Source organism: Gouania willdenowi, chromosome 22, assembly GCF_900634775.1.
Source record: "Gouania willdenowi chromosome 22, fGouWil2.1, whole genome shotgun sequence".
Taxonomy (NCBI): domain Eukaryota; kingdom Metazoa; phylum Chordata; class Actinopteri; order Blenniiformes; family Gobiesocidae; genus Gouania; species Gouania willdenowi.
In genome coordinates, this window is record NC_041065.1 from 30,398,093 (window position 1) to 30,418,697 (window position 20,605).

Consider the following 20,605-nt stretch of genomic DNA (forward strand, 5'->3'; position numbering starts at 1 on the left):
GTTGATTTTGACGGTGGCGGAGGGGGGCTGACCCCCCCTCCCTAGAGAAGCAGCCAATGAGCGTGAGGGGTGGACGGCCGCGACTGGGGGCGTTGTCCGCCTCCGTCTCTTCCTATTGGTCCTCCTGAAATGGAGAAACTCTGTTTGCTCAGCTCTAGTTGGAGCCCCGCCCCCCAAGCAGCACAGAAATAGAAAAGTTTGGAAGAAAGAGCGCCTGGCTGCACGTTAGCTTCATCTGTTACCAGGAGAACACCGACTAAAACACGGTCGTTGTGAATAATATATATTTATATATAAACAAAACCTTGGACAACTCTGCCTAAATCTGTGAGAAACCCGTTTAACGAGTCTTCTTTGAGGGAATGGCACTGGACTTCGCTGCAGGTTGTATTGGAGGTGAGTGATGTGGCGTTTAGCATTAGCATTAGCTACCTCCCTGCTTGTTTCAGTCGTCAAGAGTGTCAACTTTAACCATTATTTCATTACTTTACACTTAATTAAACACGCACAAAAAACTGTCCAGAATTACGCATTTATAACCAGGAATGAGAAAATGTGACTTTTTTTAAAAAAAATTTTTAAGTTGAAGTGGGAAGTATCCCGTCACATTTCCATGTTTACGCTGATGAACATTCATCATTCCAGTGCAGGGAGGGGTCACCCTAAAGGCATGTGATTAATTTAAGTCAACACACTAACGAGTTAGCTTTAGCTTTAGGATCCATGCGATAAAACTTTTAAAAAGTCAGCTTTTTAGTCTCACACCAAGGCCAGAACATCACAGATGGTAGAATTATAGTGACCTCATCACACACACTATGTATTATTAATAATAATATACAAACCTCTACCCCTGTATCATAAATACAGTAGTAGGGATGTGCATTGCCATTGATCTGACGATAGGATTCACGATTTGCATGTCACGATACGAGATATCCCGATGTTACCACAATGAATCACATCCACAGTCTAGTCACAAAGGGAAATATCATATTACATTCTGTGGAAGTCACTATTTTTTGTCATTCAGTTTTTAAAATATTGCTGAATAGAAAAAGTCCATTTGTTAGATTTTTCTCTGACCAAAATAATGCAAATCATCACGTCATTTCTGCATATATTTGCACTTAAAATTGAGTATAATTAATATGTTAAGAAACTAGGGGTGTACGTTGCCATTAATCTGAACGATACGGTTCACGATTTGCATGTCATGATGATATATCCCGATACAATATATGTCGCAATATCAATAAGTACAAAATGGTATGAAACACAATTTATATTAGTTTTTTTTAACCTGTGTGAACAAGTTATAACAAAGACCTCCTACATTACACCCAATTACTTAGTGCCCCCCTTTGTTTAATTAATGCCACCATGATTACAATCCACGTGTAATATGCATGTTTGTATTTGTATGTGTGTTTTAAGTTTGTATTTCTTGTTTGATTTTGAATATTTTCATTTGTCTTTTGATATAGTTTTTTGTGTATGTTTTCCGGCTGATATCGGGCCGATATTTTTTTTGTGCTAAATAAATAAATGGTAACTAACTGTAATTCAAGAACCAATATAAAAAACAAGTATATTTATTAAACTACCAACTTACATTTTTTCAAAAAAAAAGTTAAACTTTTGCTTCTACAACAGATTCTGATTTTAAGTTGTTTAATTCTTTTTTTTTTTTTTTAAAAGTAATCACATACATCTATAAAAGTGCCCAGTATGTTTCATGAAAATATAATGCGATTGACTTTCAGCTAAAATGCATTGAGGACTGAGGTAGTTTAATAAGGTCTACGTGCTATGCATATGTTAGCGCAAGATTATTCCCAATTTTGGTTAATTCCAATAAATAAATCCCATTAAAAGTTTCTATTTTTGAAGCATACGTTCCTGTGGAAATGTAACTACTGAATCTTTGTTCTAATCCCAACCAAACTCAGTGTAAAATTTAACTGACCTTTCTCACCGTAGCATGAAGAACAGACACGACTGTTATTGCTTTAGTCACTTTTTTCCAGAAGAGGTTAAGCCTAAACTAAATTATGAACTAAATGCAAATCACAAATGATGTTCCAGGCTGGACTAAAGTCCTTTTTTATGTTCCTAAGCTACCAACAGGGTCATCACCCCCGGTCGAGTTTGTGAAGTAAACGCAACAAGTGATACCAAAAAAAAAGTCCAAAAACACTTAAAATGTGAGAAAGATATAGAAAATGACAAAAATACACGCAAAACACAGAACAGAAATACACAAATTCCCCCGATTTCTTGTCGTTATTCAAAATGCTGACATTAATGTTGATAATTAGGGGTGTTGAAAAAAAAATCAATTCAGCGATATATCGCGATATTACATCGCACGATTCTATTTTTTTTTAAAAAAACAATCTAAAAAAAAAAAGTAGTAACTTTCTGCATTTATTTGTTGTTCTAAGCACATACCTCAGTTAAGTTGCACTAAAGTCAAAGTTGGCTTAAAAGCCACAGGCAGGTTATGTTATTTTTTTATTTTAAGTTGTTGGCACATGGCACGTTAAAGCCATTGTTTTGAGTGTAAAATATATTTTATACATAATATTCTCATGAAGGTGTACACATTTACATATTAGTTGTTCCTTAAGTCATATATAAAAAAAAGTAAATCGCAATAATCGCCTTATACACTAATATCGAGATGTATTGTATTGTATCGGAATACGAATCGTATCGCCAGATGTCAGGCAATATATACACCCCTGTTGATAATATATCACGTTTGATAAGTTCTTCCATCATGTTTCCAGAATGTTTGAGGGTACTGATGTGGAAGTGGAATCAGAGCAAGTAATAACGAAAGTGAGAAGAGAAGTTCAAGAAGAAGCAGAATCACATCATGCCACCAAGCATATGATATCGTTTTAGTTCCTGCAGTCAGGTGGTGAGACTGTTGTACAATGTACGTGGTTGTGGACTCAATGGCATAAGTCAAGGTCGGGGACCAGTGAAGCTTTCGTCACTGAATATCAGTGCAGTGACCAAACCAATATTTAGCTGTGACTGTTTAGGAGTCTGATTTCATGGCAGATCAATGATGGAACTGCTTTGTATTCATTCCCTCAAGTAAACACACAAAATGACTACAAAATTACACAAGAGGACTACAGAAATAGACAAAGATAATGAGAAAATACACAAAAGGACAGCAAGAATACACAGGATGACTCCAAAATATTCAAAGATAACAGAACGACTGAAAAACATTGCATTAGAAAACACACCAAATGAGAAGAAGTAAACAGAATGACAAAAATACAAAAAGTACTCAAAAACACAAAATGACTTCAGCAATGCATAGGGTGACTACAAAATATACAAAAATATCAGCAAACAAAAAAAACTCACAGAATGACAGAAAAATATACAATATGACAACAAAATAACCTAAAACGATGTAGAAATCACTTCAACCACACAAAACCACAACAAAAAAACGAGGAAATAATACACAGAATATCAAAAGTACTCAAAAAAACAAAACAAATGAGGAACAAATATACAAAACAATGAGGAAATAAAACAAACGGAACAACAAGAAGAATACACAGACTGATAGAAAAAATTTAATGATTTTAAAAACTCAAAACTACAACAAAAACTGTCTCGTGATAATGCTCAGATTGGTCATTATTTTAATTTCTAAATGAGTCACTGTTCACAGTAATTCAATTGTGTATTTTATTTTGTTTTTTTTTTTTTTTCCCAAGGTGCTGCTGGTGTTTTAGTTGGACATCCATTTGACACTGTCAAGGTTGGTTCTAGTTTCTCTGCATTTTCCTCTTGTTTCAGTGACAAAGGTTACAATTATTACATTATTCAATAGAATTTGGATGCTATGATGACAATAATAAACTAATAATGAGCTGAATGATGCATGTGTGTTATTTTCTGTGGATAAACATGATTTTGTTGATTTAAATGTAATAATCTAAATACGGCAGGGGGAAAAATCTCTCTCTCTCTCTCTCTCTCTATATATATATATATATATATATATATACACGCACACACACACAGTAGAGCGACATAGTAATCAATGTCAATGCACAAACAATTGACAAAAATAAAGTTGAAGTTTGAATGGAATATGGTTCTATTATCTGCATATGGCAAGAAACAGCCGGAGGGAATCGACTAAACATTATTTTTAGGTATTTTAGTGATCAACAGTTTGAGTTATATTAGAAGTATTAGTTAATAATGACCTGTACATCTGGGATCTCTCCTTTAGCTGGCTTCACCTAACCACATATTCTCCGTCAGAGAGCACCTGTACTACGAAGCAGGATATAAACATGTTCACTTAAGCGTCAGACCAATCACAATCATGGGGAAACTTACGTCACAATTGATTAATAATTCTTTAAAAATAGGAAAAATGAAAATCCATAATTCAGAGCAAAAACAATGGGCAGTTCATTTTCCAAGAGAGCTGATTTGGTGTTAAGCCTAAGTTACCATGGTGATTTATCCCTGTAAGAAGTTAGCCAGCGTTGTTGCACAAACTGAATAAATTTCAGGGGCGGCGGCGTCTTTAACAGCTACAGTGACGCTGTGTTTTTAGATGAGGGAGAAATAAAATTAAAAAAAAACCTCCATGGAAATGTGACCTAAGTAAGTACGGTCATGGTCTTTCTTTTCTCTCACTCTCTTTGGTTCTAGTACCAAAGCTAAAAGATCTCATGGTTGTTGTAATATTATTATTAGTTTTTTACTTTATTTTGATTGTTTCAGATCCTTCAACATATTTCAACAATTTTCATCATATCTTCTGCATGATTTCACAGAGGGTTCTTTGGCTAGGCTAGTGCTAATGCTAGGCAAATGCTAAGCTATTGCTTGTTAATGCTTGTAAATTGTTATGTTAGCAGCTAGGATAATGCTAATGCTAAACTAATGCTAGCAAATATGGATGCTAGCAAATAATTAATGCTAGTTAATGTTTAGCTAATTTTAGGTTAATGTAATTGCTAGGTTAATGATAATATTAAATTAGTGCTTGCACATTTTAATGCTAAGCTAATGCTAAAGTTGGCTGATGCTAGCTTGTGTTGATGCTAGACTAATGTTGGTTAATACTAATGCAAGCTAATATTAGTTAATGCTATTTAGTGGTAATGCTAGCTAATGCTGATATGAGCTCATGCTTGGTAGTGTTAGGTTAATGCTAAATTGAATCTAGTAAAAACTAATGCTAGCTAATGCTTACTTTATTGTTAGGTTAAAGGTTTAGTGTTAATGCGAGGCTAATGCTAGTGAATACTCATGCTAGTTAAGTCTTGTTATTTTAATGTTGTGTTAATGCTAGCTAGTGCTAATGGTAATTCATGGTAATGCTAGAGTAATGCTAGCTAATGCTAATGTTAGGTTAATGCTAGCAAATTTTAATGTTAGCTAATTCTAGCTAGTGCCAATGCTAGGTTTTGCTGATGTTAGGTTAATGTTAGCTAATGCTAGCTAGTGTCAATGCTAGGTTTTGCTAGCTAGTGCTAATGCTGATATAAGGTTAATGCTCGCAAATTCTAGTGTTAGGTTAATGTTAGCTAATGCTAGCTAATGCTGATCTTAGGTTAATGCTAGCTAATTCAATTAAACTTTATTTATGTACCGCAAAATACAACAGTCATCTCAAAGCGCTGAACAAAATCTAAAGTCCAGAGTAAGAAAGAAAGAACCCAACAAGATCCACATTAGCTAATGCAGCGTTGAAGGACCCCGGCCAGCACCTGCCCCCTCATTTGTATTTTCTAGAGGAAATGAAAACGTCTCAGTGAGACTTGGTGTTTGTTTGTTTTCTGTGACTGAAACACGAGCTCTGTCGTCCACAGGTGAGGCTTCAGGTTCAGAATGTGGACAGGCCTTTGTACCGCGGAACGTTCCACTGCTTCCAGTCCATTGTACGGCAGGAGTCGGTAAGACCATGACTCATCTAATTGTGTTGCTTTATTTCTCTTATTAAGCAAGACTTTACGCTTGAAGTTTTCACAATGCACCGACTGTTGCTCAATGGTTAAACAACAGCTTGCTTAATAAAGCGGTTGGAGTTCCATTCCAGAACAAGAGCCAACCGGTTCCTAACACGGTGTGTAGGGGGTGGCAGCACGTTGGAGGCGTGTCTCTCGTTCAGGGTCAGAGCGGTTCTATTTCCTGTGGGGGCTAAATAAAGCTGTGGACACAGTGTCGTGTGTCTGTGGCCTTCACGTGTTGGATTTTAGTCCACGCACATTTAGATGTTAGCGCAGGAAGTCGAGAACATAAGAAACAAAATGTTATGGACAATAAACATTAAGACAAGGACAATGTGGGATTTCAAAGCAGTTTATGCTCTGTTTTTAATGTTTTTTTCTTTAATAAGATTCAGGTTTTGGCTTCAATTTACAATTATTTTCTCTTTCTTTTGAATGAATTAGAGCAGACATAGGCAACTGGCTGCCCAAGGGCCACATTCGGCCCTCGGTCTAATTTTATGCGGCCCCTAAAAAAGTAAATGTACAAAATGACACAAAATGACACAAAAACAAAAGCAAGAATACACTAAAAAAAATCAAAGAATTACAAAATTGCAGGAAAACAGAGTAAAAGACAAGAAAGAAAAAAACACACAAAACCGCTACAAAACGACAACACTAACACACACAATTACACCAAAAACTGCAAATTGACAACACAAATACACAATATGACTCCAAAAGGACTACAGAAATACACAATGCCTCACAACAAGCAATACATCAACAAACATACACAGAATGACAGAAAAACACACAATTACTGTAAAAATGTTTTATTCTTTCCTGTATTAATGCACAGCTTGGTCATTAATCTGAATGCTGACATGAATGTTGATCATGTGACCCTGCTGTAATAAAAGTTGTCTAACACTAAAGTATTTATTTTGGAAGATGTGAACAAGTAAAGTTATTATCTCTTCATTTTAATTATGTAAGCATTGTTGGGTTCAATTACATTTTAAAATTATGTCATCAATTATCCATGCTCAATTACATTCCAATTACGATCACGTTGACCAGCATTTTTTCTAAAAGCAATTAAAATAACAAATTATTTTCCCCCTGATATCAATTGCAATTACGTTCTCAATGACTAAAGTCCAATTACAATTATTGAGCCATTAATAAATAAAGCCATAACACCTATGCTTCCTGTTGTGTTAGCTTTCTGTTAGCATTTCTCATGTTGAACAGGTTGGTTTTTGAGCCGCTTTTTAAATAATCTGTAAAATGCACTAAAAAAAATCTGATTTGTTTTTAATCTATTGGTTTCCTTGTTAGACTTCCTAATTAATGAAAATATTGGTATTAATATTTTTGGTTTGGGCATCTGAGCCTTTGTCCTTTCAGTACAGTATAACCCCTAGATTAAAATTTGAAATAGAAAAATTATCGTCAACAGGTAAACTTGATATGAAACATATTTGAATAATAATTTACTACGTATTTTATGTGTAAGCCATAGAACTGTAACATAATTCCCCAGTTTTACATTTAATTACATTATAAATGAGAGTTTTTAGAAAACATTTACACCAATTACAATTATATAACTGTCACTTTGAAATGTTTTGGTGTCTTTTGATGATTTGAAAAATAAAACGTGACAATATGAATATTGATCTGATCAGGGAATGAGCATTTATGCTTATTTACACTGTATATGAACACATTTATACTCAATTTTAATTGCAAAAATGAATGAAATTATCATTTGAAATGTCTAAAAAGTATCTACTCTCCAGGGTCTCGGTCTCTACAAAGGCATCGGTTCTCCTATGATGGGACTGACTTTCATCAACGCCATCGTGTTTGGCGTCCAGGGCAACGCGATGCGTAAACTGGGCAAAGACACTCCCCTCAACCAGTTCCTGGCCGGAGCGTCGGCCGGAGCCATCCAGTGCGTGATCTGCTGCCCCATGGAACTGGCCAAGACACGCATGCAGATGCAGGGAACCGGGGAGAAGAAGTCCAAGAGGAAACTCTACAAGAACTCTCTGGACTGCCTGGTGCGGATCTACCGCAGGGAGGGGATCCGTGGGATCAACCGCGGGATGGTCACCACGCTGCTGCGCGAGACCCCGGGTTTCGGCGTCTACTTCCTGGCGTACGACATTCTGACGCGTTCGCTGGGCTGCGAGCCCGATGACCCCTACATGATCCCCAAGCTGCTGTTCGCCGGCGGCATGTCGGGCATCGCCTCGTGGCTCTCCACGTACCCCGTGGACGTGATCAAGTCACGCCTGCAGGCGGATGGGGTGGGCGGGGTCAACCAGTACAGCAGCATCATGGACTGCATCAGGCAGAGTTTAAAAAAGGAGGGGTGGAGGGTGTTCACGCGCGGACTCACGTCCACGCTGCTGCGCGCGTTCCCCGTCAATGCCACCACCTTCGCCACCGTGACTTTGTTCCTGCTGTACATGCGCGAGGGGGAGGAGTGTAGGATCCAGGACTGTGAGACGCAGTCTGTGCAGCTGCAGCCCACCAGCCTGTGAGAATCTAATCCTCCCTCCAAAATATATACATGTGTGTTAACGTACAAAAATCAGGAACGGGAAAATAGGTTTTTACCGCACTGTAGCACCAGCGAAAGGTTCACGCACCTATGTGGTATTTAAATATTATATATATATATATTCTAAAGATAAAGCTGCACTTGTAAATATTGGACTGTTTTTAAACAACGTGTGTGTGTGTTTTATGTAATTATGGTAAAATAAGAGTCGTCAGTTACTGTATCAAAGCGATGGTTACAATACAAACGTCCCTTAGAAGTCCAAGATTAAAGAAATATGCCAAACCTCCACTTATTATTATTTTATAAACTGAATGAATCTCACTTGCTCGTGCTTTTGCACTTTAATTCTCTGTAATCGGTTTGTTATTATGGTGCATTTCAAAGTCAACACTGCAGTTTGTTTTGTGTGTGCAACGGTTACAGTTCTAAAAGGAAAATGCCCTACATATCTGCATTACTGAGCGTTACGTTGTCTTTGAGCTTTAAACAAACAAAAGGATTGTAATTTCACTTGTTATTCCCTGTCCAAAAATATTTTGTTGCTGCTGCTGTGATGTCATGAAACGGACGAATACGTTACAGATCAATGAGTCCACGTGTTTTTAGTGCTTTAACTATTTACTGCTGATGGAAGTGAAAAACCTCGTGTCCAGAAAAAGCACCTTATGGTTTGACAGTGAGTGCAAGTATACTAAACATTATGTATTTAGATTAATGTTACATTTGAGGGTTTTAATATCATGAAATACCTTAAATAATTCAACATTTTCAGGCTTTTTTTTAAAACCATATCTTGAGTACTATAGTTGAGTATCATTTTTGTCCACAAGGGGGTGCAACACGACCAGTATTTAACACTTCCCAGGCTAAACTGCCCTCTTATACCACTGTTGCACGTGTGTTTGAAATTTCCTATGTTCCCTGAACGGTGCACATCTCTACTGTTATGCTGCAGGCTTTGGTCCTGCAGCATTGTGTACATACTGTGAATGTTGGGTTTTTTTTTTTTTTTTTGTAGGTTTAAACCTTTAGATTTACTTTAATTTCAAAACTGTATTATGGGTTTGTCTTTTATTTGTCACATAATTCTTTGTCAGAAATACTGCTTGATGATTTGTTTTCTGTACAGTTTACTGCATTAAAATATTGAATATATGAAAGACTCCTTTTTAAATATATTCTCTATATATATACACACACACATTAAAATGCTTATGTATTTAGTGATCAAGTAACCTAAACTTCTAAGTAACAAGAACATAAAAAAAACAAGTGAAAAATGTTTTTAAAACCACCTGAATGTAAGAAATCTGCCAAATCTGGCAACAACATTGTGGTATGCAATAGAAAATAGTAATATGTTTGACAGAATGGTATTAAAATTTTACTATTTTAGTTCATACATTATTTAATTTAAAGCAGAGGCGTCAAATTTATCTTCGTTCATAAAACCACCCAGTTCGATCTCAAGTTTAAACCAACAATGCATTTCATTTTTCAGAGCAAAGGGAGCCAATTACATTACAATTACTTCTATCCCAAATTTGATTTTCAGAATAAAAGTCAAAAACCTTTAAAACATCCCCGATGTTAAGCAATTAATCAAAACTCAATGATTTTGCAAAATTTGCCAGATTTCTGTGCGATAATTTGAGGGAATTTTCCTGGTTTTAGAAAAATAATTAGCGATAAGTGTCTTAAAAGTATTAACATTTCAAGCAATAGTTAATCTAGTTTTTGTTCCTAAACAGACATTTTTGAGAGCAAAGGTAGTTTTATTCACTTTACGAGCCAAAGTAACACAAATTATATCTTCTATCCCAAGTTTGATTTTCAGAATAAAAGTCAAAAACCTTTGTTAGTTGTTTATGGATGAATAAATACTGTATTTGTTAATAACACTATAATAAATACTGACCTCTTGTGGATGTTTGAGGAAGATAACGAGATACACAACAATTTAGAAAAATAGGTGTTTATTAACAAAAGAAATGACAAATATTACAGGTTTGTATGTTACATTTAATCATAATTACAGTTATAGTGGTGTAAATCAATAATTGATTGACATCTTATGATAATAACTTAATGCACTGATGCAACTGGTGAGTTGAAATGAATTACGCATAATTTAAGTATTTATAATACTTAAATTTTAGCGGCATGTTATTTATTTTAAATTGTTTGTACCAGTACTTTAACTGGGAAAAAAGGGATGGAGTGTAAAAAGCTGCTAAAGTGAATATAGTGCAGATGGATGGATGGATGGATGGATGGATGCGTGCACTAACTGGTTTTTGCAGCCTTTGGCGTGCTGATGAGGAACGAGTCACACGAGTAGCGCAGAAAACGGTACATTTCTTCAGCTCTGGATCGACTCATACGTCCTCGTTGCTGGATCTCTTCTACAGAGCTGCAGAAAATAAAGTAGAGGATGTAAATTAAAAAAAAATCATAAATGTTTTCCCTGCTTCGTTCACTGAATAAAAATCATTCAACTTCCAAAAGAAATATGTGTTCAAAGACAAATAGGGACAAGTTGAGACATGTTTTATCAAAATTCACTTTTTACTATTGTAATTATAAACTAGGCAAAACCTGTATTCACAAGGGGAATACGTGTGTGGCAATTGATAATTGGCAAAAATGACAACCTGTATGCTGATTTGTTGACAAGTTATATAATGCATGAAAAACAGAGGACTGACCTCGACCTTAAATATGACCTTGAGCAAAGTTCAAGGTCACACATTAAAAGGAAATGATGTTCAATGGTACCAGTCTGAGCACTGTATCTTAATTTGTGGACAAGTAACAGGGTAAAAAGTGTTTTTTTTTTGTGACATCATAAACTTTGACCTCTACCGATATTTTTTACTGGTAGGTCACACATTGAAAGGAAATGTTGTTCAATGGTACCAGTCTGAGCACTGTAAATTGTGGCCAATTTGTAAGGAAAAAAGCATTTTTGTAGTTTTTTTTTTACCTTGAGCAAAAGTCAAGGTCACACATTGAAAGGAAATGTTGTTCAATGGTACCAGTCTGAGCACTGTAAATTGTGGCCAATTTATAAGGAAAAAAGCATTTTTTTAGTTTTTTTTTTTTACCTTGAGCAAAAGTCAAGGTCACACATTGAAAGGAAATGTTGTTCAATGGTACCAGTCTGAGCACTGTTTCTCAATTTGTGGCCAAGTTACTGGAGAAAAGTTTTTTTTTTTTTTTTTTTGAGCTTGAGCAAAGATCAAGGTCACAAATTGAAATGGTCTTTTTTTTTTTTTTTTTGTGACGTCATGAACTTTGACCCCATTGATCTTTTTACTGGTAGGTCGTACAGCTTCGGTCCAATTAAATAAAATACTCCACTTGAGATGAGCTTTTCATAAATGTAAGTTTTGAACATGTACGATAAATATTGTTTGAAAAATGGAACATTTGGCTTTTGACACTTGATGCAACCTTGACCTTGACCTTGACATTTTGGCTCTAAAATGGTCGACTGCACATCTTTGACATTGCCCTTATGAGATGACATACGTGTCATTAATGCTGCATTAATAGCGTAGGAGGAGACCCAGGACAAACGAGCTGCGGAACAAAAATAATAAAAACTCCAACAATAACAATGTGAAAATTGCTGGAAATTTCTTTTATTTATTTTAGATCAATAAATTTAACATCATTTGCTCAGGAAAAATGTCACTAAATGTTAAATTTGCTCCTCTTAAGTTTAATATATATCCACTGTTACTTAAGAACATTATTTTTATTTGCTCCATAGTATATAGTCATCTTAAAGATGTAAATCCTTGTTTTAATTAGAAAAATGGGTTAAAAGTGACCAAATGGTAGCAAAGGTGGTAAAATTGGATTTTAAAAACCACAGGAATTGGTTAAAAGTTGCAAATTAGAGTGGACAAAAACAGACAGAAAATGTGGTAAAAAGGGTTCAACAAAATGTCAATATTGGCTTAAAGTGGCAGAAATAGGGTGTGTGGGTAATGTCATTTAACTGGCAAATAATGGGCATGACAAATCATGAATGTGGTTAAATTGGCAAAAAAAGGCATGAAATATGGTGAAAAGAGGTTAAAAGTGACAATAATGGAAAAACATATGTGACATGTGCCAAAAATGTCTGGATAGTCGAAAAAATGCACAGAAAAGGTATTGAAATTTGATGGAAAAGTGGCAGAAATAGATTAAAAGTGATGAAAAAAGGTTAAAATATGGTACGTTTGGTGTAGTTGCTGAAAAAGGGTCAAAATAATAAAACATGACATGACCTAGTGTCTCGCGATGAAGTAAAAACACTTCTATGCATTAGTCTATGGGAGTGAACTCCACATCCCACAATGCATTGCTGTGCAGCGTACCTGTTGATGAGCTGAGCCACTGACAGGAAGTTGTGGCTCATGTTGAGCGCTTGAATGTAGTTGATGGAGGGCAGGCTGAGATAGAGCTGCAGGGCCTGCTGCCTGTGCTGACCTTTGACCTGTAGCGGCACAGCGATGCCCTGACCTTTCCTCTGCTCCAGCCGAGCCAGCTCCACCAGCAGGGCGGCGCTCTGCTCCTCGCCGTCGCTCCACAGCAGACGCACGCCCGCGCTCACCAGCGCCGCCACAGTGCTGTCGTAGAAACGCGTGGGCTGGAACGGTCGTGACGCGCCTCCTAAACGGGTCACCATCGTAGAATATCAGCACGTTATTAAAAATATCACTGGAACCAGCGATTAGCGGCACATTGGGGAAAAAGCAGGAAACATGTTGGTTTTATTAAAATGTAGTATTTTTAGAAAATACTAAATGAAAGAAAAATATCCAAAATGGCAACAGAAATACACAAAACGCCAAAAATGTTGAACAGTAAAAATGCAAAAAAATTAACAAAAGCTCACAAAATAGGACAAAAATACAAATATAAGAACCAAAACACTCAAAATGACAACAAAAATACATAAAACAAAAAATATAAGACTATAAAAATGACTACATACACACAGAATGACTTGCACATTTAAGAATTGGACATTTTGACAAACCTTTTATTTTTACAGACTTTTTTTGAGTCTATTTCTTAATCAGTCATTTCACTTGTACTTAAGTACATTTTAAAAGAAGTCATTCATTACATTTCTACACCCAACCTATTACTGATTAAATTGTTATTTTTTGTATTAAATTCATCAACGGACATTGTGAAACTACAAAAAAATCAAATAAACAGACAACAATCAAATGCATTACATCATAGCCGACCAATCAGATTAAACGTGTATGTGTACGACACTAAAACAGCATTGAATGATGGGTATTTTCTCAGTTTTACAGTTAATAAATGTAGCCATACTTTTTTTTTTATTTTTTTATTTTGAATTAAATGTATTGGTGTTTTGTTTTATTAAAAAAAAGAATTGTACATTTTGACAAACCTTTTATTTTGTACAAATGCCTTTTTGGAAAATAAATTAAGTTTCAATTGTAGTAGATTTGGTCTCTTCCTTTTTAATTTTATACATGAGATGTTTACTGTATGCAAGGGAACCATGGCAACAACATTTATTACCAAAAATAAACATGTAGGGGTGAAAGTAACTATTAACTTTTACTTTGAGTTCTATTTAATTGAGCTACTTTTTACTTGTACTTGACTATTTTATGTATGACTTACTTGTACTTGAGTACAATTTCAATCAAGTAACAGTACTTGTACTTGGTTCCCCACTTTTACCCCCAAATGCTTTTAACTTTCACCTTTTTGTGAATCAGTTTGAATTTTTTACAGTAATTCTGCTGTTACGTCACTTTGCTTTGATCACTCGTACCTGTTTTGTTGCGCTCTCTCTCCACTATGAGGCACACCCGGTCGAACGAGGCCTGCAGGGCGCTGACTCGCTCCGACAGGCGCTTACGGTTCTGCGCGGCCGCCAGAGCCGCCTGGCTGTGCCGCTCCACCGCCATGCGGCTGCTGACGATGAAGTAGCTGCCGTCCAGCGAGCAAACGTGCACTGAGGCGCCGTGGCGCTGCCGCAGACTCGTCATCAGGTCCACGGCGCTGCTGAGACAACGGCTGTCCACCAGGATACAAACAGTAGAAGAAGAAGAGGACGATGACTCGCTGACTGACGCTGAGGAGGTCGTCGGGATTTCCTGAAAAAACACATTTATGTAATAAAAATTCATTTTGTTTTCTTTTTGAATAATATGTTAAGGTTTCATTTATTCAGACAACTTTCAATTTCAGGAATTTGACTTTGATCCTTTCTCATTCTCTTTTCATCAAAGCGATAAGCAGACGCCTCTGAGGAAGACCGACAGTTGACAGTCGAAACATGTCAGGAGATCAAAGTAAACTTCCTGAAAAAAGTTGTCTGAATAAATTAAACCATAACATATTAAACAGGAACTTGTTGCCCAACTAGAGAAAGAGTTGGAGTTTAGGAAAAGTTAATAACTATTTGTATATAAATCATCAGTTACATTACTATGTAAAATTGTATTGTTCCTTGTATTCCTTTTCCTTATGTTTGATCCCAACTCTAACACACTCACTTTTACCACCTGTATGGGTGTAAAATTCATTAACAGAAAAACCTGATGTGAAACATATTGTGTTAATTGTTAACTACATACTGTATGTGTAAGTCATAGAACTGTAACATGCATCCACAGTAAATTGTAATTTACTTTTCTTTTTTTTTAAATAGAATTTCAATGTCAATTGCAATTACAAAGTCAATTATTTGAACTCAATTGCAATTCAATTACGATTATAACGGCAACAGGTATTTTCAACTACAATTAAAAATGAGTTTTTTTATGTCCTTGGTTGCTAAGAAGCTTTTATCTTACTTGATGACTCGTTGAGGAATGCGTGCACTCTGTTCATACCTGAGGCGGTTTCTTCGAGGAAAGACATTTGTCTGATTCTGCAAAATCCAGCTCGTTGGAGAGCGAGTGCTGATTTTCCAACGCGTAACGACACCTGTGGGAGGAGAACACGTTCAGTGCTGGTGTCTGTGGCTGTGTTGTAAATGTCATACTAACGTACTACTCACACTAAGTCTGACCTCAAAATTAGTTTATAGTTCACATTACATAGATTGAGTACATGTGCAATACAGTTGGCACACTAGACATATTCAACTGTCCCATGATGCATTGTGAGCGGAAAGTAAATTTGTCCTGGGACCGGCTTCAAGCTAAAAAATCAAACATCCCCCTTTCAAAATAAAAGCATCTCTTTTTGTCTTCCATTAGTTTTTTAACGCTTTTGTAAATAGGGCTCTTGTTTTGAAGTTATCTGAAAGTTTTGTCAGTTGCACAATGGAGGGTCTGCGAAAATCTATTAAATGTGTTTACGTGAGTTTTATGGATGAAATGAGCACATGTTGATATTCTACTTGGTCACTTTGTCACTTTAAATGTTTTCAGAACTTTCAAAGATGGAGAAACCACAGAAATATTTAGCCTTAGTGTGATTCAGGTAGTATATATATATATATATTTCAGTGGGAACAGTCAAACCATCCACTTTTATAAATGTATTTGGTTCCTTTTTTTCAAGAATTTAAGAACTTAGAATCAGAATCTGTTGTAGAACCAAAAGTTGAAAAATCTAATTTGACACTTTGATAAACATATTCCACTTGTCTTTTGATATTGGTACTTGTATTACAGTTAGTTACAATTACTTGTTCTCGCAAGTTGAAAAAAAAAAAAAAAAAAAAGAAAGAAATTGTATTTCATACTTTGTTTTTTACTGTGAAATTTCTAATGATTGATATTGCGATATATCGCAATGCATATCGCATTGTTTAGTATCGGGATATATAGCATTGTGAATCATATCGTATCTTCAGCTTCATGGTAATGCACACCCCTAATAGCAGACAGTATATACTCATTGAGTTTGTAGTGTATAGTACGTTAGTGTGACATTTCCAACACAGCCTGTGTGTTTTGGTTTCTATGACGATGTTTTTACCTTTCATTTATCTGCACTTCTCTCCTCGTGTGTATCTGTGCTTCAGTGATCAAACACAATTTGGATGATGCTGAAGAAGCAGCTTCCTGTTGTTGTGCGAGTCTTTTCTCCTTCCCGCTTCCTTCCGTCTCGTCTTCACTGGAGTCATGGATGTGAATGATGCGGCTACGTTTGACTGCAGCTTTCTGCTGCGGCTCGCGTTCAGCGCCTGCTCTGTCGTTAGTTCTGGCGTTAGTTCTGACTCTGTGGAGGAAAACGCGGCGTCGGGTTGCGTATTGCTTCCTGCCATCGGCGTCCGAGGCCTCGGGCATGAGTTCCACGGCTTCAGGCTCTGTCTCGCTAATGTTCGGCTCCTCCTCATCGCTGCCGACCACGAAGCTGTCCTCTGCGTACGTCTCATCCAACTCCAGCACCTGATGCCATCAAATCACTGATTAGCCTCAAAAGACTTGTTTTTAAAATCAAAGGGTACCTTGTTGTGAAATAGTTATTTAACAAAAAACATGTTTAATGTATTACCAATATTATTACTTTTTTATTTTATAAAAAAAACACATTAAAAGGACTTTTTAGAACAATTTCACACGTAATCACTACTACATTTCTCCTAACAGGGGATGCTATGGTACAAACCGCATCCCCACCAAGTTGTTCCCTCTTGTTAGAACGCCGTTGTCAGTGGCGCATCATCCTGTTCTTTCACACAGCTTTCTGTGCAATAGATAACCATATTTTTGCACTCCCGACTACTCAGCCATGGCTCGTTTCTGCTGCTGACAACAGACCTGTCTTTTAGGCTAATTCTGCATGCTGAGTCAGCACAGGGACGCATACAAGAAGCAGGCAGTTACTGAGAAATGTGATATTTAATCCTCTCATAAACTGGATGCTGCATTTTTATCACTGAGGGAGGGGTTACACACGGCTGCTTCACGCCAAGAGCCAACAGAAAAACTACACTTCCCATAATGTAAACAGACCTGTTATGCCTCCCACAATGCACCATGCCGATCAACGAAAAGTACGTCATATCCTGTCCAAAATGGCGGCTCTCCATAGTTTATGCCCCATGGTTTTTTTTTTTTTTTATAAAAAGGTGTACATATTTGTTTATTGGTAATACATCAAACACATTTTTGTTATATACATTTTCACTACAGGTATCCTTTTTTTTCATACCTGTGAGAAAACGTCCATTCTGTGATGGTTTCTGTACGACATTTTGTATTTGCCGTGGCCTGCAGGGCTTCTCACTGACTTCAGGTAGACCCCATGCATCTCCGAGTCTGACGCAGAGGGGATGATTACTCAACTTTCACAGTATGTGTGTGTGTGTGTGTGTCCTACCGTTCAGTCCTTGCGAGAGGTGCGTGTTGTTGTCGACAACGAAGCCTTTGAGGAAGCGCTCGTGTTCTTCTTTCTCCTCTTCATCAGATGAAACATCAGCTCCGTCCTCATCCTCAGACAGAACCGCTTCCTCATCCAGGAACTCACGGCCTTTCCCGCACACAGTCTATCGACACAGCAACCATGGAAACAGACTCAAAGGACAGGAAACAACTGAAACAGTCGACTCTTGTACACATTCATGCAGAAATTCATTTGCAGCAGATGAATTTGCAACTTAATGGATTTCAGAATGAAGACGATTCAAAGGTTGGAGAACTGACGCAACGTCAGAATCTAAAATGAACATGTTTGTGCGCCTTTATTTTTTCATACAGATCTAAGGAAGCTAAAGTATAAAAAATATCTACAGAGAGCTCAGCTTGTTTCCTCCTTCCTGAGCTTTTTAGAATCAAATCAGTTTAACAATATTTACAGAGCAGCGTATCCAAATATTGCTGATTACATCCATTAAATTATGATCATAGTTTACCCAAAAAATAATGATTTCATTTAATTAAGACTATGGTTATAATTTGATGAACATATTCAGCAATACTTGGATTAAATTAATTAAATTTAAAAAAATATAATTTATTTTATTTTATTATAACTATGGTCATAATTAGATGGCCATAATCAGCAATTAGATTAAACTAGATATATTAAAATGTATTTAATTTGATGTTATTTATTTTATTTTAATTATAAACTATAATCATATGATAGACATAATCAACAATACTTGGATTCAATTAATTTCATTTAAATGTATTTAATTCAATTATATTAATTAAATTTAAATGTAATTAATTGATATAATTAAATTACATTTGATTTATTTTATTTCATTTTAATTTATTTTTATTTTATTTTTGTATGACTATGGTCATAATTTGATGGACATAATCAGCAATACTTGGATTCAATTAATTACATTTAAATGTATTTAATTTAACAATTTAATTAAATTTATTTTATTTTACTTTATTTTATTTATGGCTATGGTCATAATTTGATGGACATAATCAACAATACTTGGATTAAATTATTTACATTAAAATAAGTAATTTATTTAATTTGCACTATATTCTCATGGCATTTTCCATAATAAATTTAAGAGTTAAAAACAAAAAACCCTGTCCAACAATGAGAACCCTCCAGCTATAACATACACTTTCCCTACATGTATCTAATAAAGTGGCCAACAAAGAGAATACCTGATTGAGATAAAACAAAAACAAAATGACAGTAACACAATAGACAGCGTCGTCACCACATGTATCCTGTGGCCTCACAGACCTTGGCCTGGGCTGTTTGCTGCTGTTCCCCTCTGTGTGTCCGTCTTCTACGTGTGAACGTGGACTCGTTTTGGAAATCATCATCAGAATCCGCCTCCGCCTCGGTTTCCTCGGACTGCAACAGAGAAGAATTAATAAGTCCAACACTGTACTCCATCAATTAAATAATGAGCGCCTGCAGAAAGCGTTATAACTATAAGTAATGCAAGAAGCAAAAACACGTAATGGCATTATGAGAAGAAAACCAAGTGAGTGTTAAAAAGGAAAAAGCCTACTGTGTTGAGCGCTGTGGTGCGTTTCCTGCTCACTGCCACTGGGGAGTCCAGGTCACTGGTGAGCTTGGACTAAAGGAGAACCACACATTAACAATGAGACGTGTTTACAAAACCACTGAGAGATTCTATTTGTGCATTTATGATGTCGTTTTGTATGTCTTTCTGTCTTTATGTTGTCATGTTGTATATTTTTCTGTCATTTTGTGTATTTATGTTGTTGTTTTGTATATTTCTCTTTCAATTTGTGCATTTATGTTGTCATTTTTGCATATTTTTCTGTAATTTTGAGTATTTGTATTGTAATTTCGTCTCTTTTTTTCTTATTTTGTGTGTATTTGAAGCTTTTTTTTTGTTTTTTTTGAGTCAGTAACTGTGCCTGTTGTCGCATTGTCATTTTATTCCGTATTTTTGTTGTATTTTATATTTTTCCATCATTTCGGTTTTTTTGCATTTGTCTTGTGTATTTTGTGAGTGTTTTTGTGCATTTTTTTTTGTCATTTTTGTGTATTTTTCTCTCATTTTGTGTGTTTGTTGAAGTTTTTGTGTTTTTTGAGTCAATATGTGTGTTTCTGTTGTCGTATTGTGTGTTTGCGGAGTCATTCTCCATATTTTTGTTGTGTTTTATAGTTTTCTATCATTCTGGGTCTTTTTGTATTCATCTTCTGTGCTTTGCGATTAATTCTGTGCATTTTTGCTGTCATACTGTGTTTTTGGAGTAATTTTTGTGTATTTTCTATGTCATTTTGTGTGTTTGTTGTTGTTTTGAATATCTTTCTGACATTTTGTTTATTTTTGCTGTTGCTTTGTGTTCTTTCCTTCCATTTTGTGTATTTTTTTGAATAGTTTTTTTTTGCATTTAACCTTGGGGTGCACAAAATGTAAGACTGAAGGCTGCATGTGGCCCCTGGAGCTGCCAGTTGCCTTTGTCTGCTGTAGCTGATACATGCAGTTACTGTAAATGTCACTGATCTCTAGTTATGGTACAAGTTTATTTCCACAAAGAATAAATATAAACACAAAAGTTTAGTTCTATCTAAAGATTCTGGACAATAAAACTGAGCTTTCGTCCACCGATTTGAACAA

At 35.9% G+C, this 20,605-nt stretch overlaps 2 protein-coding genes across 3 annotated transcripts in view; one reads left to right on the forward strand and one right to left on the reverse strand.

The window, feature by feature from the left end:
• The first annotated feature begins 179 nt into the window (after positions 1–179).
• Positions 180–9,566, forward strand: slc25a29l (solute carrier family 25 member 29-like). Its single transcript, XM_028438870.1, has 4 exons — positions 180–396; positions 3,756–3,799; positions 5,877–5,960; positions 7,805–9,566. The coding sequence occupies exons 1-4, from the start codon at positions 363–365 to the stop codon at positions 8,552–8,554; spliced, it is 912 nt and encodes a 303-aa protein (XP_028294671.1). The 5' UTR covers positions 180–362; the 3' UTR covers positions 8,555–9,566.
• A 1,109-nt stretch (positions 9,567–10,675) lies between these two features.
• fancm (FA complementation group M) overlaps positions 10,676–20,605 on the reverse strand; it is a 56,825-nt gene continuing 46,895 nt past the window's right edge. For both annotated transcript variants that reach the window (XM_028437671.1, XM_028437672.1), the window contains 9 exons: positions 19,523–19,591; positions 19,249–19,362; positions 17,908–18,073; positions 17,740–17,846; positions 16,561–16,973; positions 15,465–15,558; positions 14,399–14,723; positions 12,951–13,245; positions 10,676–10,990 (listed from right to left, as the gene is read on the reverse strand). In XM_028437671.1, the coding sequence (XP_028293472.1) occupies positions 10,864–10,990; positions 12,951–13,245; positions 14,399–14,723; positions 15,465–15,558; positions 16,561–16,973; positions 17,740–17,846; positions 17,908–18,073; positions 19,249–19,362; positions 19,523–19,591 (1,710 nt within the window). In that variant the 3' untranslated portion in view covers positions 10,676–10,863. The remainder of the gene's footprint in view (positions 10,991–12,950; positions 13,246–14,398; positions 14,724–15,464; positions 15,559–16,560; positions 16,974–17,739; positions 17,847–17,907; positions 18,074–19,248; positions 19,363–19,522; positions 19,592–20,605) is intronic.